This window comes from Castanea sativa, chromosome 9, assembly GCF_040712315.1.
Source record: "Castanea sativa cultivar Marrone di Chiusa Pesio chromosome 9, ASM4071231v1".
Classification (NCBI taxonomy): domain Eukaryota; kingdom Viridiplantae; phylum Streptophyta; class Magnoliopsida; order Fagales; family Fagaceae; genus Castanea; species Castanea sativa.
The window spans coordinates 37,781,000-37,805,132 of NC_134021.1; the positions used below are offsets into that span (position 1 = coordinate 37,781,000).

Below are 24,133 nucleotides of genomic sequence, written 5' to 3' on the forward strand. Positions count from 1 at the left end.
TTCTAATTCTATGCTTCCCATAAGCTTTTACTAACTCCTTGGGCTTCCCTGGCCCAATTACTTTATACTTCATTCTTGGGGCTTATGGACTCTCCATTGCCCCTTACTTTCTTTACTTACATTACTTCGGGCCTGCTATAACAGTTGTGGCTCATTCTCACTTTTCTACATCCATACTGCCTATGGGTTTGCTACTTCTCTCTTTCCGGGCCTTTTTAGGCCCATTTGCTTGCTCAAGATCCATTTGTTTACTTTATGGACCTATGATCCATTATTCCTGCAGCTTAGGTTTAATGGCTTTTCTATCCAATTCTCTTCTGTCCACGTTGTTGGGCTTCTTCTTCCTGCTATTGGGCCTCCTTGCCAAAGTAGGCATCGACACTACCCTCATTTTAAGGGATTGTCAATGATGATGATGTGTGCACCCTTCTCTTCTTCATCATTCCTTTGCTTGTTTCTTGGTTTGCTTCTTGGAAATTCCTTGTGATCTTGGACTTCTACAATGGTACTCATTTCTTTGATTTTGTAGGGATAAATTCTCATTTTTAGCTTCCGTAGAATATGTAATACATGCACTTATTTTTCTGTGTTAATGCACCCCTTACTCTGCTTCTGCTAGAGTAGCATCTATACTATAGGAAATGAAGGTTGTAGCAGATTTTGTGGCAGAAGAATTGGGCTTGACTGCTTCAGCTAACTTACTTTCCCCACATATCACCTCGTCATTCTTCCATAAGTGTAGTTGCTTCCGAAGAATGGTCAAAAGACATAGATGTTGCGGAATCCTTCCTTGTTGGGTTCTTCTTCATTATGATGTTCTACATTTCTATAGAATGCTCAAAATTGGCTCTTTGGATTCTTTGACTTTTCTTTTTTGCCAAATTCTCGAATAGCACTTTTGCAAAGCAAGGATCCTCCTTATGGTCTTTATTTTTCTTTTCTTTTAGCCACCTAAGGTTGCTTCACTTCGGGCTTCATTCATTCTCTAAAAATAGAGAAAGTGTTGTCTTCTACTACCTTCGCATCTAAGCCAACAACTGAAAAGAGATTCATCAAAATAGCTTTGCCACTTCACTTTCTTCAAGTAGAGTTCTTTCACAAGAGGAAAGCTTCCTCTAAGTGTGTAGATCAAAGGGTGGCTTTGCTCCCTTTTCTTGTGCCTTCTTCTTCTCTTTGCATTCACGTATCTTCATTTCTTTTACTTAAAACAAAGCGTAGAGCTAGCATTGCAAGCCCTCATCATAGTAGAGTACTCTTTCATTTGCTGATAATGTATTCTTTGCCAGGATGAAGTTTTTGCGGAGAAGGATGTTGGGCCTTTGCTGTTTGCATTGCAGGCTGTTTTTTATTTTGCCATAAATTCTGATTCTACTGCAAAATTGATCTTTCCACAGACGTAACTGAGTCTGCCACTCATTTTAAGGCGCCTACAAGTGGTGCCACTACAGATATTTTTCCAAGGAAATGAGAATGCTTTCATGAGAAATCTTCACCGTCTAAACATTTTCTTTGTCATTCTGCCACAGCAACTATTGATTCCTCCGTGTTTGCTTTTTTTTCTTCTTTAACATATTCTTCTTGTCATTCTGCCACAGCCGCTGTTGGTGAGGATATCACTCCTTTTTTTAATGAAAAGGCATAGATGTTGTTGTGAACTAAATCTCTTAACTTTGTTATAGTCTTCTGCAGATCTTATTTCCCCCAATTCTTCTTTCTCATGTTGCTAAGCTTGGCAGTGTCATTGAATGCGTTGCTCGAGAGATGCTTGGACTTTATCATTGATTTCCACCTTTTGATCCTGCTGTGAGATCCTTTGTCATTTAGCTTTTCTGCAGAGCACTCTTAAAGCCTTAAAGTCTCACGAAAGCACCACAGCCTTGTCTTCTTCATGATACAAAACCACTCTCACTCCTCCTGACTAGGTGGTAGAAGACCCATTAAACTTCATCACCCATTGCTTTTTGACTTCTTCTGCCATAGCTACTTCTCTTGGGACTTCGTCATCCAGTGAGAATTCTTCTTGTCCCGGGAATTGTGCCAGCAAATTTGCTATAGTTTGGCTCTTTACTGCCTTGGGCGTTCCCGCTTTCAAGTCGTATTGTGACAATTTTAACAACCACTGAGATATTCTGTAGGAAGGAATTGGCTGCCGCAACAAAGCTTTGATTGCATGAGACCCAGTCATCAGCCACACTTTGTAGGCCAAGAAATAATGGCGTAGTCTTTGCGAGGCATATACTATGGCCAGGCATGCCCTTTCTGCCTTTGGGTAACGAGTTTTTGTATCCTTTAAGGCACGACTGATGTAGTAAACCGGCTGCTCTATACCATCTCTGTCTTCTTGGGCAATCAATGCACCTATGGCATACGAGTTAGTGACTAGGTAGAGTAACAATGGCTTTTTACGGATTGGAGCTTGCATAATAGGAAGGTTCATTATGATCTGCTGCAGCCTTTTGAAGGCTACCTGCTGTGCTTCTTTCCACTCAAAGCTTTACCCCTTCTATCTCAGTGTAGAGTACCTTGGCAGGCTAGGCCACTGGCTTGGCGTTGGGACCACATTCAATGTATGCACTACTAGCCCAGGATCCAATCCTAGCATTTCACTGTAATCTCATGCAAAGACATCTTTGAATTCTTTCAGCAACAGTATGAATTCTGATTTTCCTTTTTTGACAATCTTGAGCTAATTGAGATGGGTCTTGGTTCTTATGGGTCCGACCCAGGTTAATTTCCTCTAATTTTTCTTCTACCACAACCTGTATATCCTTTTCTGCCACAACTTCTTTGTTTTTCACTTCATTACTCTCCTCCTTCGAGCTTTCTTAAACCATGCAACACACCAAGCTTTTGTAGAAGATAAATGATGTTGCTGCTTCATCATAGGCTAGAATGTTACTTGACCATGGTAAGTTGCAACAAATTGCATAGGTGTTGCACTATGTCATATCATGAAGTTTGAAGTTGCTGCAGATCAAGTGGCGGATTAATGTATACTTGTTGAAATGCCACCATTAATGCTTATTTCGTAGTGGGTAATGTTGCTGCTACATATTGATACTCTAAGCGCTTTGCGGAAGCCTTTCCGAATTGGCTGCAGAATGAGCTTTAGCCCCCAGCATTTGAGACAACTAGATGAGCTTGATATCACCTTCTCTTGGTGTTGATGCTCCATCATATGGTTCGTGCATTCTGATAGGCTAAAAACGAATTGACCCCTTGTGATGGATTAAGTTGATTAATTAGCCAAGTTATTAATTAATCAAGTTAACATTCAAAGCGCGTGGTAGCACAAACAAATCACCAATTAAACTAAGTATGCAGCGGAAATAAAATGACACGGTGATTTGTTTATGAATGGGAAAAACCTACACGACAAAAACCCCATTGGGTGATTTTAAGGTCACCACTTCCGAAACTCCACTATTATCGCAACAAGCGGTTACAAGTAAAGGAATCCCAAGTACCTTACCAACCTACAGTTGAACCCTTACCCCAATACCCAATTGGACTTGTTCTGTAGTGACAGTTTCTCCTTTCAATGCACGGCTCCCAAGTACGTGACTAACCAATTGTGCGGATCCTAGTACGCGACTTCAATCACCAACTAGAGAAGATTGTTGGCTGCAAAGTTCTTCAATTCATCCACATGATGAAGATCAAGAAGATGCTTGATTACAAAACCCTACGGTGCAAAGACATAACAACTTCTTCACAAGAGAGATGAACTAGGGCAAGAACTTCATCTCAAGTCACAATTTGCATGAACAAGGATTTCTCAATACTTGTGCAACTTGCCACACTTTGACGGCCCTTAAAATAATCCTTTTATATGTCTAGGGTTAGGAGAAAAGAAGACCCAAAGACACATCCACGGATTAGAATTAAAACATAACTCAGAATCTGTTTTTCTTAAATCTTGACAGATAGAGGTATCGAGATGCTGTTGAGCAGCTGTCGAGCCACGGGGCTGGAACAGCTCTTTAAATCTTGACACATGCTAGCTATCGAGCTAGCTATTGAGCTTTAATGAACTTGCACTATTCAGCTTGTTTGTTGGACAGACTTGATGACTTCAACACTTGATCTTGAAGTATAAAACTCATCCTAATTCTACCAAATTACAAGTAAAGTACGTTTTGTCAAACGATTAGCCAATTACATAAATAATGAATGACATATGTTCTAAGCAAGTAAAACACATATGTCCTAACAATCTCCCCCTTTGGCAATCCGTTACAAAACCACAACTAACAAATGAACATATGAGAGAAGTCATAAATCACTCAACTCATATTCACTTGTTGAATACAATAAAGTCTATCCTAACACAAACTCTTGAAAAACTTTGCAAGAAGAGAGTTTATGATAAGTAGACTTTGACAACCTGTATTTTTGAAACACTTTAAACAAAACTCATCACAGCATCTTAGTGTGAAACAAAAATAATAGATTGCATACAAATAAAGAAATATGTGTATAAAGAGAGAAAAGAAACAACACATGTAAAGAAAGGTGAAAGAAACATACATCATCACATATATAACAAAGATGAGCACAATGTATGTAATAATGGTCACAAGACCTAGGTACAAGAAGAATATGTATCTAAAATGGAGAAAAGAAAAAGATACAAGTAATCCTCAATACATCCCTCAACACTCAACACTCCCCCAATAAAAAATGTCCCTATATAAGCTTTCCCCTTAAGTATGACTACTCTCATAACCCAAAACTACTCCCCTTTTTTTGTCACGAGTGACAAAGGGTAGAGTGTCAAGTAGACATCTCATCGATAGAGCTAGCATCTCTATCATTATCATCCGAAGCATCATCGGCATCACCATCATCATCCCTAGACGTGGAAGCCACAAGAGGTGGTGGAGGAGAAACCTCGAGAGCAAAACCACCTATGGTCGCCTGTCTCCTAGCAATGCGACCAACATGAACATTCACCTAATACAACTTTGTAGAAAGCGTATCCAGGCGAGCATCCATGCGCTGAAACTATGCCATGATGTCTCCTAGTGACACATCACTCGTAGAAGAGGAAGGAGCGGATGAAGCATGAGCAGATCTGGATGGAGCGGAACGGGAGGAAAGAGATGCTGAACCTGTCTGTCGTGACCTAAGTTGTGCCTCACTATGTTTTACGGTAGCGACATCTATGGCAACCATGACATGAAAAGGGTCGGAGACAAGAAAAGAAATGGAAAAATGACGTAAAATCCTCGTGATAGCGGAAGGAAAGATAAGCTTATCACAGGTAGCCGTATCCTTATACACATCTATGATAGAAAAGATGAAATGTGAAGGAAAGTCAATGGTAAGATCCTCAATAAGAGACAACAGAAAATGAGCACGAGGCTCTGTGATAGAGTTGAAGTGAGAGAAAGGATGTAAGACAAAAGTCATCACCATGTTTAAGAAACGAGGACCTTTAGCAAAAGGTCGACATGACATAAACTGGTGCTCACCCCAATCAGAAGGGCGCTCACAGAAAGTGGTGATCATCTCATCTTTGGACACAGTCCGCAGACGCTCACAACTAGGGTAGTCAGGATGCGCAACCCTTGGAACATGGAGCACATCGGATACCAACTCCGGTGTGACGACTATGCGCATACCTCGAACGTGAGTGAGAAAGAGAGGTACTAAATAATCGAATACATGCATGTTGGAGTAAAACTCCTGGATCAGCACGGAAGGACAAGTGACCGGGACGTCACACAGTGACTCCCATTCCCGTTTGTGAAAGACATCGGGAAGGTCAGTGTCGGCAAAGTCTGCCAAAACAACTTGGCATTCCGAATGAACACCTCGTTTAGAGAAGTTCTCCGAGAAGTCTTGATGGGCTTTCTCATCACGGAACCGAACAGAAAGAGGACTGGAATCAGAAGATGAAGAGGCCCTAAAACGAAGAGGGTTCTGGGTCAAAATAGAATTAAGTTTTGGCACTAAAGACACTACTAACGCAAACAGAAAGAGAAGGAGGGAGAAAGAAACACTCAGAAAAGCTCCAACACAATTCAAATATAACAAGTATATTGAAAAGATAGAACGTATGCACGAGGAATGCATGAACATGTGACATGCAATATGAAAAACATCATGGACTTAGCCCAATCCAATCCTACCAGCACACAAACATTTTACACAAATCTAAATGCATGAGAAGACAGTTAGAATGCTAATGTGATGCAATGCATGGAGTTTTTAAGATCAAATATACAAAATCCATTCCAAAAATTTCAACAAAAACTCATCAATTTTGAAAAACCCCAAAATTTTTCAAAGACCCTAAAACCTAGGTTTCAAAAACATGAAATGCATGTAGAATGAGGGATAAGCTTACCAAGTGAAGAAAAACTTGAAGAAGCTTGAGGAAACCTTGAGAAAAGGATTTGGAGTAAGAGAGAGAGGTTGGGAAGGTGAAAAGAGATCGAGAGAAATGAGAAACGGATCGCACAGAACCTTTAAATAGAAAATCAGTAAATCCCGATAGATACAGGTATCGAGAGGTGTTGAGACATCTGTCGAGGTAGGTGTCGAGGAATACAATGTCGATAGATCCAGCTATCAAGAAGGTGTCGAGGAATAAGGCAGGACACGAGAACAGATGCTCGATCGATCCACCAGGTGTCGAGAAGCTATCAAGAGGACAGGAGGTTTCTCGATCGATCCAGAAGGTGTCGAGAAGCTATCGAGATTGCAATAAGAAAAAGCTTAGAAGCTCGACAGACAGCCAGGTATCGAGGAGGTGTCGAGCCAACTTTTCAAAACAGTTTTTCGAGAAGAGAAAAACACAAACATGAATGCAATCACGCATGCAACTCAACCAATGATTCAATCAACATATTAGACTCTCAAAAACATCTCTTAACAACAATCTAAAGCCCATGGATCTTCAAAAAAAACACACTCACACACTAAACAAGTCTAACCGATTTTATATTTCAAAAACAAGTCAAGACAGTTTAGTGAGTATACATCAACACGTGTAAACCTTGTGATGGCCAAATCACATTGTACCTGCACATGTATCAAAAGTAGCAAAGAATATTGCGTGTTGTGTGTGAAAACATCGCAAGATTGCATAAGTGTCTCTATGTTATGACAATTTGAGATAAAAGAAAATCACTTTAACCCACAAACAATCATAACTGTTTGATGGAGACTATCACCTTTGAGGTACATCTTATAACTCCCACATCTCCTAGAAAACACGCTTGCAATCATATTTAAAGCATTTTTGATCTTTTTGCTTTTATTTTCTTTGCATATTTTCTTTTTATTAAGCAAATCATGCATGGATATATGAAAGAGAGAAAAGAAATACCCAGTTATGTTAAGCTTTTGACATTGCACTTTTGCTATGCCGAAGCATACAGATGTCATTGACATTCCACTTTTGCTATGCCAAAGCATACAAATGTCATATCATGATTGGCAGGTAACAGTGGTGAGATGGTTATTTATGTCTTTCTCTTAGGATTTTCTAGTCCTACCCGTCAAAAAGAGTGATACGACTGTTAAGTACAAGAGATCACTTAACCTTACTCATCACAAACAAAGAGCCACAAAGCTCACTTGCTTAGTTGTGCATATAGATGTTCATCTAAGCTACAAGAGATACAAAGTTTAGAAAACTCTGTTTCAAAAGCCATTTTAAGGTTCACAAGAACCGATGTACACATACACACACTGTTTTTGTATTTTTCTGATTTATTTTTTGAAAAAAATAACTAAACAACCAAACAAAAACATGTTAAACAAGGTAAAACAATGCATAGAACTAGACTGAATAAACCCATTAAAGCAAAATACACAAGTAATGCAAAAACAAAAACAAGAAGGGGAGAGAGAGAAGAAGTGAATAAATCACTTGGAACCATTTTCCTTCCACACCTTGGAAGAACCTTTCCTCTTAACAAACCCTTGAACCGGTGATAAGGGGGAAGGATTGAAAGCGTTCAAGTTCGAAAGGAACATGAGGGTTTTGAGAAGATCTCCAAGAGGAGCAAGAGAGGTTTGAAGTTGATTCTGGTTCCCAGATGCTATCATGCCATTGCTCTGTTGAGTGGATAACCACTTATAGCAATTTGGTCGAGTATGACCGACAATACCACAATGATGACAAAGATGCTGTTTCTTCTGTTTAGGCTTTTGAGAGTTAGCCTTCTTAGTCTTAGAGTTTTTAGTTTCCTTCTTCTCAAGCTTAGGTGGTGCTCCTAAGATGGATTTACCCTTGTCTAGGTTCTCACTTGCTAATTCAGTTTTAACATCATTGTTCTCAATTTTAAAGTTTTAGCAGGAGGAACAAAAACAGTATTACTAGCAGAAGCAATATTAGAAGAAGAGAATTCATACCCTAATCCAGTTCGATTCGAAGCAGATTTCTGAATGCTGAGCATCTCATCTAGCTTTGCACTTGATGTCCTCTCTAGTTGAGCTCTAACTTGAAACAGCTCCGCTTCAAGCTTCTTGGTCTTCTCAGCCAAGAAATTGTTCTCGAATCTCAGTGCCCCAATAGTCTGATTAGCTTCATCAAACTTAGTGGAAATCTCTTCACGGTCAAGTTCTACATCACTGAGTTTCTTGGTGGCTAGCCTATAGAGTTTCTCATGCTTCTCAGAAAGCTTGTACAGTTTCTCATAGGCTGTATGGATATCATCTTGATCATCCATCTTTTCAAACTTAGATTCTAGCAATTCCTCTTCTTCATCCACATCTTTAACAATCCCTTCAGTAGGATTGACAGTGGCAATGAAGGCATTCACAATTTCGTCATCCTCATTGTCGGAATCATCCTCAGGCTCAGTGTTGCTCAAAGTAGCAGCTAGTGCCTTGCTCTTCCCAATTCTCTTGAGATATGTAGGACATTCCTGTTTCATATGACCAAAGCCTTGACATCCGAAGCACTTAGGTCCTGCGGGAACAGTTTTCTGACCGCCAACCCTAGCATCCTTCTTTCCTTTATCTTGGCTCTTGAACTGAGAAGAACTAGATTGCCTACGGTCCTTGTCGAATCCTTTTCCATTGGCATTTTTTATGAATTTCTTGAATTGCCTTGTGATGTAGGACTTCATCTTAGAGTCTTCATCGTCTGATGACTCATCTGTCTCACTGCTTTTCGCCTTCAGTGCCATGCTCTTGCCTTTACCTGACTTGTTAATTATTGTCAACCCTAACTCATTAATTCTTGTCAACCCTAACTCGTAGGTTTGCAGATTACCAACCTGCTCAGTCAGAGGAATCTTGTCAATATCCTTTGATTCCTCTATCGCCGTGATCTTGGCATGGAATCTCTTGGGTAGAGATCTGAGCACTTTTCTCACAATCTTGGGTTTAGAAATGGTTTCCCCAAGATTGAAGGCTAAGTTTACTATGTCCTTGAGCTTGGCATAGAACTCATCGAGCGACTCATCCTCCTTCATCTTAATTTCTTCGAAGCTAGTAGTGAACCTTTGTAGTTTCGAGTCTTTGACAGCCTTTGTTCCCTCATAGGTTGTCTGAAGGATAGTCCATGCTTCTTTTGCAGTTTCTGTGGAGGATATCTTTTTGAATTCCTTATCAGTAACCGCACTGAATAAGGCATTCAATGCTCTACTGTTAAAGTTTGCTGCCTTGATCTTGGCTTCATCTCAATCGGCCGGAGCTTCTTTAGGCTTGATCCAGCCTATCTCCACAGCTTGCCACACCTTCTCATCTAGAGACTGCAAGAAAACTCTCATGCGTACTTTCTAGTATGCATAGTTAGTACCATTAAACAATGGAGGTATAATAACAGACTAACCTCTATCCATGACAAACAGGGATCAATGGATCACACATAAAGATTAAACCCTAATTAGAGTGTGCCCACTTTGATACCACTTGATAGGCAAAAAACGAATTGACCCCTTGTGATGGATTAAGTTGATCAATTAGCCAAGCTATTAATTAATCAAGTTAACATGCAAAGCGCGTGGTAGCACAAACAAATCACCAATTAAACTAAGTATGTAGCGAAAATAAAATGACACGATGATTTGTTTACAAATGGGGAAAACCTACACGACAAAAGCCCCACCGGGTGATTTTAAGGTCACCATTCTCAAAACTCCACTATTATCACAACAAGCGGTTACAAGTAAAGGAATCCCAAGTACCTTACCAACCTACAGTTGAACTCTTACCCCAATACCCAATTGGACTTGTTCTGTAGTGACAGTTTCTCCTTTCAATGCACGGCTCCCAAGTACTTGACTAAACAATTGCGCGGATCCCAGTACACGACTTCAATCACCAACTAGAGAAGATTGTTGGCTGCAAAATTCTTCAATTAATCCACATGATAAAGATCAAGAAGATGCTTGGTTACAAAACCCTACGGTGCAAAGACACAACAACTTCTTCACAAGAGAGATGAACTAGGGCAAGAACTTCGTCTCAAGTCACAATTTGCATGAACAAAGATTTCTCAATGCTTGTGCAACTTGCCACACTTTGACGGCCCTTAAAATAATCCTTTTATATGTCTAGGGTTAGGAGAAAAGAAAGCCCAAAGACACATCCACGGATTAGAATTAAAACAGAACTCAGAATCTTTTTTTTTAAATCTCGATAGATAGAGGTATCGAGATGCTGTCGAGCAGCTGTCGAGCCACGGGGCTGGAACAACTCTTTAAACCTCAACACATGCTAGTTGTCGAGCTTTAATGAACTTGCACTATTTAGCTTGTTTCTTAGACAGACTTGATGACTTCAACACTTGATCTTGAAACACAGTTTCTTGAAGTATAAAACTCATCCTAATACTACCAAATTACAAGTAAAGTGCGTTTTGTCAAAGGATTAGCCAATTACATAAATAATGAATGACATATGTTCTAAACAAGTGAAACACATATGTCCTAACATATTCTTTGGTAAAAAAATTAGATGCCATGGATCTACAAGTTGTCATATTGTAGAAATTCTTCGTTGCTAGAGAATTTGGGAAAGAGTTACTTCCCAAGCATGCTTTGGCTTCGTTCCACTGCAAGCACAATTACTTCCCATGTATTTTCTACTACATATGATTATGGCTATAGCTTTTCAGTAGATTCTTTCCAAAGACTTGTGATCATGACTCCTTTGCGAGTTTAATTGAGTGTAGCCCCCTATTATGGGCTTTTGCTAAGAACTCACAACCATGGTTCATTTGCTGGCTTCTAGCCAAGAATTCATGTCCACGACCCTTTAACTAAGACCCATATTCCTTCTTCGTTTGCTTTGAGTATGGGCATATTTAGATGGAGCTTGCTATGTCTCTTGCTTCATGGTTGACTAGTAATAGCCGAGAGCAAAGGCTTCTAATGTAGAATTTTTCCATGACGTGCTAACATCTTCCTAGGACAGCATGCTTCTTTATTCCTGTGGCAGAATGCCCTTGTAGCAGAACGCCTTCAATAAAAACCTCATAATAATTTTCTGCAGCACTAAGATAAGCAACTCTATTCACGGCAGAATGTCTATGAGCAATTTTTTCTACTATTTCCCTCTTGTACACAAGCTAAAAGAAGGATCTTTTAGTTTGTCACTGTTGCAAAGTTCTTCTAGGATAAGACATAGGCATCAATGAGCTTCATGACTTGAAGAGTGCTGGTGGAGTTGCATAGTTGTAGTACAAGTGATCTGATACATTCTTTCTTAAAAATATCATAAAGATCATGATTATTAATGCCACGCTAGGCATAAATCCTCTGAGGTGCTTCAAAGAAAACTTCTAAACTCTTCAAGGTTGTTGAATCGGTTTGCTAGACCCGATAATGGACAAAGAGCAATTTCCAAGCAGCTTGTAGATTTGGGCTTCTTTATGGAGAGTACGCAATAACTGAGTGGTTGGCTTCATTCCAAGGTTTGGATTTAATTTGGACACTTCACCACCTTGTCACATGCCTTCAATGTATTCTTTGGTTGAAAGCAGATGTTTTGATATCCCCGAATCGATTACTTCTTCCTCCTCCCTTCATTAATACTGATATATTTGCTGATGTAGTAGCAAAAGATTGACTCAAAAAAAGTGAATATGAAGGCTTTGTATGCACCTCTCTTGCTTTGAGAACAAGTCTCAAATTTGTGAAATAAGATCTAAACTTGAATTTCTTGTTGTAGCAGAATCGTCTATTACACTTTTATACATCTTCACACTATCGGTGTTCCCATGAATTCTTTATGGGGAAATGGTTACTTTTGTTGTAGAAGAAAAATCACGTTGGATTTGTGATTGCATTTAGAAAGTTCAAGAATTAGATGCTGAATTTTGTGGTAGGATATTCTGCGAAAAGACTTGCTGGATATCAATAAAAAAAAAATTCTGCTACAAAACATTCTGCTAAGATATTTGCGCTTTGGCTTCTAAAACTTTCTGCCACAAAATATTCTACATATAAGTATTCTGCATTTTTGAAATTCAGTAGATTCTGCTGTGAACAGTCTGCCGGAGGATCTGCACTTTGTCTTCTAAAATTTCCCGCTATGAAATATTTTGCCAATGAACATTCTGCATTTTTGGGATTATGCTACGAAATATTTTTCCAATAAACATTCTGGCTTCTGAAATTTTCTGCTACAAAATATTTTACGGACGAACATTCTGCACTTCTGAAATTCAGCAGATTCTACTATGAACAGTCTGTCGAAGGATCTGTACTTTCTGCTATGAAATTTCTACGGAGGGACATTCTGCACTTCTGAAAAAGTCTGCTAGAGGAAACATTTTGCTCTTCTGAAATTTAGCAAATTCTGCTGTAAACAGTCTATCGAAGGATCTGTACTTTTTGCTACGAAATTTCTGCGGAGGGACATTTTGCACTTCTGGAATTCAATAGATTCTGCTGTGAGCAGTCTGCCAAAGGATCTATACTTTCTGCTATGAAATTTCTGCGGAGGGACATTCTGCACTTCTAGAATTCAACAGATTTTGCTGTGAGCAGTCTGCCGAAGGATCTATACTTTCTGCTACGAAATTTCTGTGGCAAGACATTTTGCACTTATGGAAAATTCTGCTGAAGGATACTTCACAGAGGAAAAAAAAGTATTCGCCACAGTGTAGTAATGATGAAGGTTTTCCTTTGGCTGCTATAGCTTCATTTTTTTTTTCTATCTTTTGGTTCTTAAGGGGAAGTAGAGCTAGAATCACTAGCATAAAAAAAAAAATGATTGAAACCTTGTAAGGGAATGAAGGGATTTTTCTCTTCTAAATGCTGGACTCGAAGGTGGGGATGGAGGGAGTTTAGAAGTTTCAAGTGTTTCTTTAAAAGACATGAGAGCAAAAAATGATAAGTGGCCTTTTAGGAAAGTTGCATGTTTGAATAAGTGTCTTGCCACATGTCTTACATGCATGACAAGCGAAACAAGTGGCATTCAAAAGATAGGACCAAGTATTGTAAAGGTCTTCTATTATAGAGTTCTCCGGACATTTCTGTTGTAGTGATATTTTGCTACCACGTTTTGAGGCAATGCCATTGAACCTCCTGCTACAATATTCTACCATAGCATTTTGCTCATGATACTGCTCTATTTTAACGTTGTTGTGTTCTTCTACAGATTTCTGCTACAGTACTATCCTGCTGTAACGTTGTTGCAATATTCTGCCATAGAATTCTACTACAGTACTGTCCTGCAATAACGTTGCTGCAATATTCTGCCATAGAATTTTCGCAACACCGCTTTGTTGTAATGTTGTCGTGATACTCCACCATAGAATTCCACTATGGTACTATTGTGATGTTTTGGAAACTTTCCTAAGGATATAGCTTGGACGGTTTAAGAACATCCACGTCTTGCTTTGGTATGGACTCGGAAACATGTTCGCGGGAGAGAAATATCTCATTCTCCCCATCTTGATCCCAACTCCCCAATGGAGTCGCCAACAATGTCGAGGGTTCTTTTTATGTTTCTTGTACCTAAGACACGCATTTTGATGTTATTAGACAATGCTTGGTCTAGAATTTTTTCTAAGAAGGAAGTTGGGCCTAGCACTCCGCGGAATGGGCTCCAAAGTACCATTCTGCCCCTGGCAGTTTGTACGCAAACGTTGAGTCCAAGTCCAAGGGAAGACGCTGCAAAGTGGGCTTATTCTTTGTTTCTGCCACAGAAGAAACTTTTCTCCAATTTCTACCGCAGGTCTGACTTTTCTACTATGCAGTAAAACTGTATGCCGTGTAGTAAAACCATCTGCTATAAAGTCTTCTGCTTTGCAATAAAGCTGTTTGCTGGGCATTAAAGCTGTCTGCTATAAAACCTTCTGCTATGCATTAAAGTCGTCTGCTGTGCAATAAAGCCTTCTGCTGTGCATTAAAGTCGTCTACTGTAAAGTCTTCTGCTGTGCAATAAAGCTATCTGTTATGCATTAAAGCCGTCTGCTGTAAAGCCTTCTGCTGTGCAATAAAGCTATCTGTTATGCATTAAAGCCGTCTGCTGTAAAGCCTTCTGCTGTGCAATAAAGCTATCTACTATGAATGACTACTCTTCATTTTCTGCAGAAATACTTTTCTACTTCTTGCACATAAACAAACCTAAACCCCAAAGAAAATACCAATCAAGCAAGTGTTAGCTTACATGGGTTAGCATATTCTCAAATATATACATACATATATTCATAAATATACTTATACGTATACACATATACATCTATAAAATATATTCTGCAGAACATAAAAAACAAGTTATATATATATATATATATATATATATATATATATATATATATATATATATATATATATATATATATATATATATACTTATGGCGGGATAATGAGTTAAAAGCAAAACATGAAATAACAAATAAAGAAGAAAGCTTCGGCAGGAAAGGTTTAGACAATATAATAGCTAACACAGTAAATATAATAAAAAATTACTACAACAGAATAATTAATACAACAAGTAAAGATACCACAGCAGGACAACTAATGCGGCAAACGTGATAAAAACATGCTATAGCAGGATGACTAAATACGGCAGATATAAGTTATAATGAGAGAAATCAAATATATTTGCAATCGAAACTAAGTATTGAATCTTCCCATAGAATAAGTAAACCAAGAATGAACCCAAACCCCAACTTGAACAACCTTGTTATAGGCTCCTGCCATCAAAGTTGTGCATTTTGGAGAATAGGCCTAAATGGCTACTAGCTATTACTTTTTGGAGACTTCAAAGAGTGGGTTTGCTAAGAGGGAGGGAAAAGATGGTCTATTGATGCATGCCCACTATTCCTGCCGTGTTTTTTCTCTTCTTTTTACCACTTTCTTTCTTTCTCTCCATTTTTTTTTTTTTACTTTTAGTTTTCTTACTACTCTCTTGCCGTGGGTTATTTTTCTCACTTGGGTCTTTTCCCTTAAGTGCTTCCTCTATTGGGTCTACCCCCATTCTGGTCCCCCTTTCATCCATGACTACCTCTTTCTTTTACAGTGAGCAAATTCAATGGGATTTCTCCCTTTTACCCCTAGGGCTTCACCAATTGTTTTTGGTTCGTTGTGGGCATCCATTCAAGATTACCCACTGACCCATTAGTTGCCCCGACCACTGCCATTGCTCAATTTGTTTGCTGCACCATTACTCATTTCACGACGAAATTCCCTTTTGTTTGTTCTTGTTGTATACCTCTATCTCTAGGTTCAAATGAGTAAGGATTGGGCTACCTCACTACTTAGCTCTATGACATGCATCAAATGGTCTCAACCATCTATTACTTCTTTTGGGTAAGATACCATCCAAGTAAGGTATATTTCCAAAAGAAGTCATGGCAAGAAACCAACTATAGACCCCATTTTCCTCCCACCACCAAACCACACCCTCTAATTCCCCTTGATCGTGGGCCCACCTTCCTTGTATTGGCTGGGTACAGGTTAGTGGTGCTCCGGCCCTTCTATGCTTGCTCTACTGTCCTTTGTTTTTGTCTTCTTTCGTTCCCACGTCGTTTCTATCATAGCAGATTAGTTCTGTTTCGTTCCGCTGCTTGTTTTTTGTCTTATTTCTTCATGCGTTTCCTGCTGCATTTATCATTTCCTTTGGTTTGACTTTGCTTTCCTTCACGTGATTCCTAATGCTGACACTTCTTGCTATTCCTTGTTTCTTTTCATCGTGCTTCTTCATATTAGCTTTCACGCCTATCTTTTTTATACATAAGGATTTGGGCCTTTGTGGGCCACATAATGTTAACTGGATCAGAAAGGTCTTAGGCCCAATTTATCTTCATCTGCTGAAACCATTCTGCCGAAGAACTGTATTCTGCAGCAGATTTGTATTGCTGCAGATCACTTTCCCTTGCATTTCTTCCTTTAGACCTCTCTTGCTCTTTGGTCTTCTTGGTGGGCCTTTGGGCCTTACTTTTCATCTTGCAACTTATTGGACTTTCTTCCTCATAGGCTTTTGGGTATGGATTTGCAAAAATGGGCATCAACACATGCATGCGCCATCTTTTTTGCAAATGGTTGTATAGCAGATTATCTCTGAAAATTTAGAATAGATTGCTGCCCTTCTTCTCCCGGATTAATCCACATATCTACCACTTGCTTTGATGAAAATAATATGCGCATTGATGCTCTTGTTGTTGATTGAATGTAAACAACTCAACAACTTTGGGCTTTGTGGATGGAAAATTCTTGGAATGTCTTCAAAACTTCATCATCAAGAGGTTTGTTAATACTATGTTTTGCCTGGCTCTGAATGATTTCATGGTTTTAATTATTAAAACCCTATATTTTTGTTGATTTTTATCAATTTCTACGTGGTTGACTAATTCTAGTTGAGCTTTAGTAGAAATCCAATCATGTGATTGGATTAATTTTGGTGCTATGTTTAAGACCTTGAAATTCCTTGTAATTTTCTTGGTCATAGGCAAAAATCAGACTTGGTTTGAGTGAGATATCACTAATTGAATGAAATTACTCAAATTGCATTTTAATTGTGGAAAACGTACGTAATTTTCTATTAAACACGTGCTAAAATTTTAGTGTGATTTATATGAAAATTGGGGAGAAAATGGGCTTTTGCCTTTTTTTTTTTTTTTTTTTTAATATCCAACAAAATGCCCCATATTTAAAACTATTTAAGAAAATACCCCTGTTTTAAAACTCGATTTTTAGACAATCGAGTTATAGCGAATTTTTTTTTTTTTTTTTTTTTTTTTTTTTCTGGAACTCAAGTTCATGGAACAACTCGAGTTCCATGTGAAGTACTCGAGTTCCTTGAAAAAATTTAAGTGGAACTCGAGTTCCATGAATTCGAGTACTTTACATGGAACTCGAGTTCCAATTTTTTTTTTTTCTAAGTCCATGTTTGCTATAATTCGATGTTCCAAAAATCGAATTTCAAAACAAGAGCATTTCTCTAACTAGTTTCAGACATAGGGCATTTTGCTGGATATTTTTAAAAGAAAGGGCAAAAGCCCACTTTCTCTTGAAAAATTGGTACTAAATAGACCATAGAGGTCTCCGTTACATTTTTAGTGTGATTTATATGAAAAATTGGTACTAAATAGACCATAGAACATAATCTACATGTTCTGGTTTGGTGTTTCCAATTGGAGTTCCATTTGCACTCTCCATGCGAGTACCATTTGTTTCGCTAATTAGGTTCTGATCAAAGGTATTGGTGGGCACATTATCTTTCCCACTTGCATCTGGTATCAGCTTATCTCTATCCAGTGATCTACTACCACCATCAAATGATCTCGTTGAGATATTACCATGCTTCAATAATGTGCTAGCACTGTTTGATCTGAGAAGCACAGACTGTGAATTTGAAGTTCCCTTTGATAGATACCCATTGGAGGATGACTTTGAGAAATTCTCTGCTCCACCAAGAGACTGACGCCTTGAAGATCCATTGCTTATGGTTCTCCTTCTAAGGCAATGCGAGAGTTACCATTAGATGTTTTAACTTTTAAGCCTTTCCTCCAAAACCTTGAATTGCTTTTGGTATTTTTCCTAAGAAATCAAGTAATAAATGAACAATCAAGAAATGAATATTCAGCAAGTAACAAAAGAAGGGAGTGAAGTTAATAGATTAGCTTACACACTTTAAGCTGCGCTTCTGCCTTTGTGGTGCGCTCAGCTACTGCCAGTTTATCACGAAGCTGTTGCATTTCTCCCTAAAAATATATGTAAAACTATATTTTGTCATCACAATACCTTATAATTTATTGTACTTCAAAACAACAATATTTAGCTTTCCATAGCAACTATGTATTTTGAAACACTATACTCCATATTGGTCTATGTCACCCAGTCTTATTCTGATAACACCCTGGTTTCTATTTTATAGTTGGCAATAAAAATCAAAATTTAACATAAAAGACAAGGATAGACTGTAGTATGCCTCTTTCTTCCATGCATCATGAAACAATCCTAGCTCACTTACAGTTATTTGATGATAAACCCAGCACACTACAAGAAGACTATGTTTTGATGCTAGTTCAAACACTTCCTATTCCAGAATTATTTGATCCGTCAATGAATGTATAAATAAACACATTAATTGAGTACAAACTAATAGCTGAACCAACTGTTTCAAGAATATCTGTAGTAGAAACATCTATTAGAGCGTGACTTCCAGCAATAATACTTGCTCAGTATTCAAGGTATTCTTTGAAGAAATGAACTTTGAAGAACATGATAAAGAGGCATTGAACGGGTAACATGCCTGAAAAAATTTTCTTTCCTCAAGCCATTGCTTAACAAGCATCACTTTGTCATTGGCATCTTTCCACTCATTTGCAACTACAGTGGCAACACGATTTACAGTAACCTTCGCGCGAGCTACTTCCCATTCTAAAGTTTTTTTCTCCTCCTATTAAAGCTTGAAGGTTAGAAGCAATTTGGAGCATTTCTAACACATTCAAAACGACTACCAGTTGTTTTGTAGAACTGAAAACAGTCATTACATTCATCTCTTGCACTTTTCTTTGATAATCACGCACAGCATTAGTAGCAGCACCACCAGCCAAAACAGCCTCCTCAAGCTCACGAACAGTTTGGGCTAGCTTTTCAACCTCTGCAACCTTTTGCGATGCATTTTGTCCAGGATTTTGTTCTCCTCCTGATTAGTGAACAAGACATTTCAAACCAAACTATGTCAGTTCTTTACAAAAGTTTAATTCAAAATCAAATTCAAAATAACAAAAGTTTAAGATCGGCTGTTCAACTTTAAAGTATGAGAAACATGACAAAAAACAAAAATCCAGGATCAAACTACAAAATAACAGTCATTTAATCTTCATGACAATTTTTACCACAATATCTTATGCTGTGGAACCTGTTTGGGCTCCAAGCCTCTTCCTGGCCTCTTCAATGATGGTTAGCTTAATACCCTTACCCTTGGAAAGGGATACCCATGGTTTTGTCCCCTTGCCAATAGTGAACACATTGCCCAAACGAGTTGCGACTTCATGCCCAGTGGCATCCTGAATATGGACAGTCTCATTGGTCTTATGCAGTAAGCTGATTAACAGGCTACCCTCATTGTTAAATTTTGACTCACTTTGGGAAGCCCTTTTTCATTTCAAACCTGACCTTTCTCAACTTAGAACTTTTGGGTGCACATGCTATCCTCAACTTAGACCTTACAACAAACTTAAACTTCAGTTCAGAACTACTCCTTGCCTATTTTAGGCTATCCTTCTGACACAAAAGGTTACATCTGTTTTGATCCAAATCCACTGACAAAATTTACCTATCTAGACATGTTCTATTTGATGAAGTTCATTTCACTCCACCTACCACTTCAGCTACTCCTCCCTCTTTCTCTACTTAATCATGGATTTATCCTATCCTTTACAGGCATTTATGTTGTTCTACTCCTTATAACTCTCCTTTTCCCGATAATGCTCCCTCATCACTTCCCACTTCTACCACATCAGAATCTGTCTCTCCTACTTCTGCAGAATCAGCTTCTGATCTGCAAAATCAGTTTCACTCTTCTCCTATTCCTGCACCAAATGTTCTTCCACTCACTACATCTCTTGTTCCTCTTCGTAATCTTCACCCTATGCAAACTAGATCTAAGAGTGGCATTACCAAACCTAATCAAAAGTGGTGCAATAAAACCATTGTTGACAATAATATTAATATTACAGAACCTTCTTCCTTTGGCATTGCTAGTAAGTTTCCCAACTGCTGTAAGGCAATGGATGAAGAATTTCATGCACTCCAATAACGACATACTTGGACTTCAGTGCCTCCACCATCTAACAAGAACATTGTTGGTTCCAAATGGGTCTTTAAGATCTAAATACACAGTGATGGCACAATCACCAGGTAATAAAGCTTGTCTTGGGTTCAAGTCCTCTGCAGATCCCTCTTTGTTCCTCTACTTCAACAACGCTACAATAATCAATCTTCTCCTTTATGTGCATACCATTGTCATCACAGGCAATTCCCCATCCTCTATTGCCTCTCTCATCACTTCTCTTAGTCTTGAATTTGAACTCAAAGACCTTGGTACCCTTTGTTATTTCTTGGGTCTTCAATTAGCTCACACATCCTCTAGCCTTTCCATTACACTGACCAAATATGCTACAGATCTTCTACAAAGGATATTCAAGCGCAATTTATCTCTACAAAGGATCAACTTGGTGACATATTAACTAAACGACTTCTTCTCAGTTTATTGTTATTCGTTCCAAACTCATGCTGATACCTCACCCTATGTTTGAGGGGGATGCAAAGAGATATGTAGTAATGAACAAATGACATTGCAAATACAGCACTACAATAACCAAAATGACATGCATATCAATGGAAGCCTAAGTTAACTGATAGGGACCTATAAAAAAGAAAAATAGAGGTCATAGTGTTGTAACATAATCTATTTCTATTTCTGATATGGTGACGTGAGCAATGGTTATTGGCTTTGACCGTCTCATCCAGCCCTATATATTGTATCTCTCTTTCTAATCCATGCATGCATAGTATAATCAATTCCAATCATTCTTTCCCTCAACCTTTCTTTTTCTGCTAGATTAGTCTCTATTGTTCTAGAACTTTTCAAAAATCACCATACTAATTAACTAAGAAGATTTCCTTCAGGTATGAACTCTAGAACTTCAAAATTTGGAAGATTCTTTTGTCAAGCTTCTCTATTTCTAAATCCTAATCTACAACTTATCTCTGCACTTCCAATCCTCCATCAGGATTCTAGAAATCACAATCTAACTGGAGGAGCCAAACTAACACCAATGTAACAGAAACAAACAAAAACAAACAAACAAACACCATATATTCCAAAATATCAGATCCAAACCTGTCTATCTCAAACACACATTTTTCAAATCCTCAACACTCTGTCTCTTAAATACATGTGCTTCAATTTTCACTAATGAAAAATGTGTAAACAATAAACTCGGAAAATTTATATCTGAAAATAAGGCCAGTGGAAAAAGAATTAACAACTCTACTTAAAAAATTTAAATCCTAGGGCAAAAAAACCCCTCTATCTGACATACAAACACATATTTTTCGATAAAGTGCAATAATCAACAATTACTCTAGACTCTTCAATTGCAATGTACAACATCCAAAAATTAGTAAACAATTTCAACCCAACAACTAAATTTATTTTTTAGACAAAATGTTGTTTCAGAAAGAAGGAAATTACAGGATTGAGAGTGACCTTGGCAAACATCTTCTGCCCAAGATTGCTGGCAACCCCACCCCACCTTAGATGCTGATCTGTTTACTCGACTCTGGGTATCTCTGTTGCACAAATCATGTGTTTCCAAAATTCTATGAAGAAGAGAGATGTTGGGATTCAAAATGATCGCAATCATCCCAGGTTTTATGGGTTGATAAAGACAAGTCAAGCATTGTTAAGTCCCAAGAAACAACAGAAGCATTCATGTGGTATGTAGATATGAAAAGAAAAAATAGTAATGAGGAAACGAACAAGAGGCATGAAAAATATACCGAGCCAAGAACATAGCAGCCTATGATGAAACCTCCATTTGGGAAGGGGGTATTAACTTCATAGTGCTCCGAATGAAGGAAATTTGCCTTGGAAAATCTAGTGCCATTTTTTTGGTATGTCTCCCTGACGGCTTGAAAAATTACAGTGCTAATGAAACGTTTTTTGTCATTTCCTCTAACAAAACCATAGCCAAAATTCGGATCTGGATGCGGAGGCAAGCCAGTCCTTACATAACAAAAGTACAGCTTTCCCAAGTGAAGCAGGCTTGCGGAGTATTGCACTTGCGGAGGGACATTACAAATAGCATCCATACCCATCTCCTCTGAGACTTCATGAAGGCAGTGATGCTTAAAGAATTGTTGAAGCTCCTTATCTTCTGCTTCCTCTTCTTCTTCCTCCTCCTCCTTTTCTTCTTCTTCTTCTTCTTCTTCTAATGGGACTAATGCAGCTACATTTTCGTAGTGACATCCATAAAGCCTACGCCCTACAAACTGAGTGTCGCCGGAGAAATTACCAAGATAGTCAGGGATGCTTGTGTTTGCCCATTTATGTGAGTCAAGATCAAAACAATATAGGCGCTCTGTTTCATGCGGCTGCAAGGCTGTAATGAGAGCCTTTCTTCCCACGACAACATGCCCCACCCATATAGTGTTCACATCCCTTATTGGAGGATTTGGCAGGATGATCCAGTTATCAACTTTAGGATCAAACATCTCAAAGTAAGCAAAGTTTTCATCCGAGTCCCAGCGGCTGCTTCCAATCACGTAAATCTTCTCATCGGTCACAAAGGCCAGGGGGCTGGCCTTCCCACTGTTCATCGCAGTACCGGTTTTCAGTTCACGGTAGTTGTGGTCATTGGCTAGCTCAAAACAATAGACGTCTTTTGGAAAAAGATCCCGGACAGCGAGCTCCTTCTTTTACATCTTCATCAATGTATGGGTAATCGATATCCAAATTTTTGCCACCCAAAAAATACAACATGGAGCCCAATTGAACACAACACAATTCATTTGCGTATTTGCCAGTTTTAAGTTGGAGGATAGGGGAAAGCGGCCTTGGATTCCTTATTTTATCGTCTTGTACCGCTTTCGATGGTGGAGGATGGAGAGGTATGTGTATGTCAATCTCATACAAGGTATAAACTATATCCGTGCAAGAATAAAATGCAGAGTTTGTACCTTTCTGATGGCCCCGGCAGTAGATCAGATTCAGATGGCAGTGACGCGGCTTCCTTCGATAAATCCATATTCATCATCTCGGCTTCCATCGCGGTTTCTTCCTCTTCCAATACTTTATATTTCTTTATTTCCGAATCGGCTTCTTCCTAATCACCGCCCGCGCACTTCCAAAAAAAATCACCGCCCCCGATTTAAAATTTTTTTGATCTGTATTATAAAATGGACTTTTTAAAGGCAACCCCATCAGTTACCGGCGACCCAAGCCCACCACGCTCACAAGCCCACCACCACGCAAAATACCCAAACCCATAAATCCAAAGACAACAGTCATAGATTTCACTAACCCACCTCCAAAACGGCGATGTCATACTGCCTCCATCACACGACAACTTCAAAGACTAATGTCAGGTTAGCCTGCTTGATTTTATCAACATGGGTATTTCTCTCAGTAAAATCACTGGTGACTGTTGCAACCTGCTGAATAAATGAACTAAGAACTCTTGAAAGACCCACTTGAACAACTTGCACAGAAAGTTGAAGTAACCAAGTCATTGTGAGAAAGTGTTGGTGGGAGGAACTAACCATGTCGACCTTAATTAGTCTGTGTTTAGTTACTAGTGGGATCTACTTGTGTAAGAGGTGAATTTGAATATAGTTACTAGTGAAATCTGGGTTTTTTGTGTTTGGATTTATGGTTTTGGGTTTCTTGGTTGGGTGGAGGGTTTGTGAGCATGAATTGGTTGTGGAGAGTGGTGGTGGGTTTGGGCCGCCGGTGACCATTGGGGTTGCCAATGGGGATTTCACAGTTGATGCTTGGGTTTTCAATTGAGGTTGGGATTTTTTTTTTTTTTTTTAATCCCATACTGGGGATTTCAGATTTCTATTAGGTTGTGTTAATTGGAGTGAGGGATATTTTCGTCATTCTAAAAAATTGTTTCCATGTGTGCAAATCATTGAGAGCCATGTCTCTATTTATTTATTTTTTTTTTTAAATAAAATGATTTAGTTCAAGCCAATAC

The 24,133-nt window shown here is 38.7% G+C and overlaps 1 protein-coding gene across 3 annotated transcripts; it reads right to left on the reverse strand.

Annotated features, from left to right (window-relative positions):
• Nucleotides 1-17,491: 17,491 nt before the first annotated feature.
• Nucleotides 17,492-23,924, reverse strand: LOC142610738 (microtubule-associated protein 70-2-like). 3 transcript variants are annotated; one of them, XM_075782664.1, is made up of 6 exons: nucleotides 21,936-23,924; nucleotides 21,643-21,725; nucleotides 18,917-19,071; nucleotides 18,676-18,822; nucleotides 18,053-18,124; nucleotides 17,492-17,960 (listed from the first exon to the last, which is right to left on the reverse strand). In XM_075782664.1, the coding sequence occupies exons 1-6, from the start codon at nucleotides 21,947-21,949 to the stop codon at nucleotides 17,910-17,912; spliced, it is 522 nt and encodes a 173-aa protein (XP_075638779.1). In that variant the 5' UTR covers nucleotides 21,950-23,924; the 3' UTR covers nucleotides 17,492-17,909. The 3 variants fall into 3 exon arrangements, with proteins under 3 accessions (XP_075638779.1, XP_075638778.1, XP_075638780.1); XM_075782663.1 differs by having other exon boundaries at nucleotides 21,643-21,755; XM_075782665.1 differs by having other exon boundaries at nucleotides 18,049-18,124; nucleotides 21,643-21,755.
• Nucleotides 23,925-24,133: the final 209 nt, after the last annotated feature.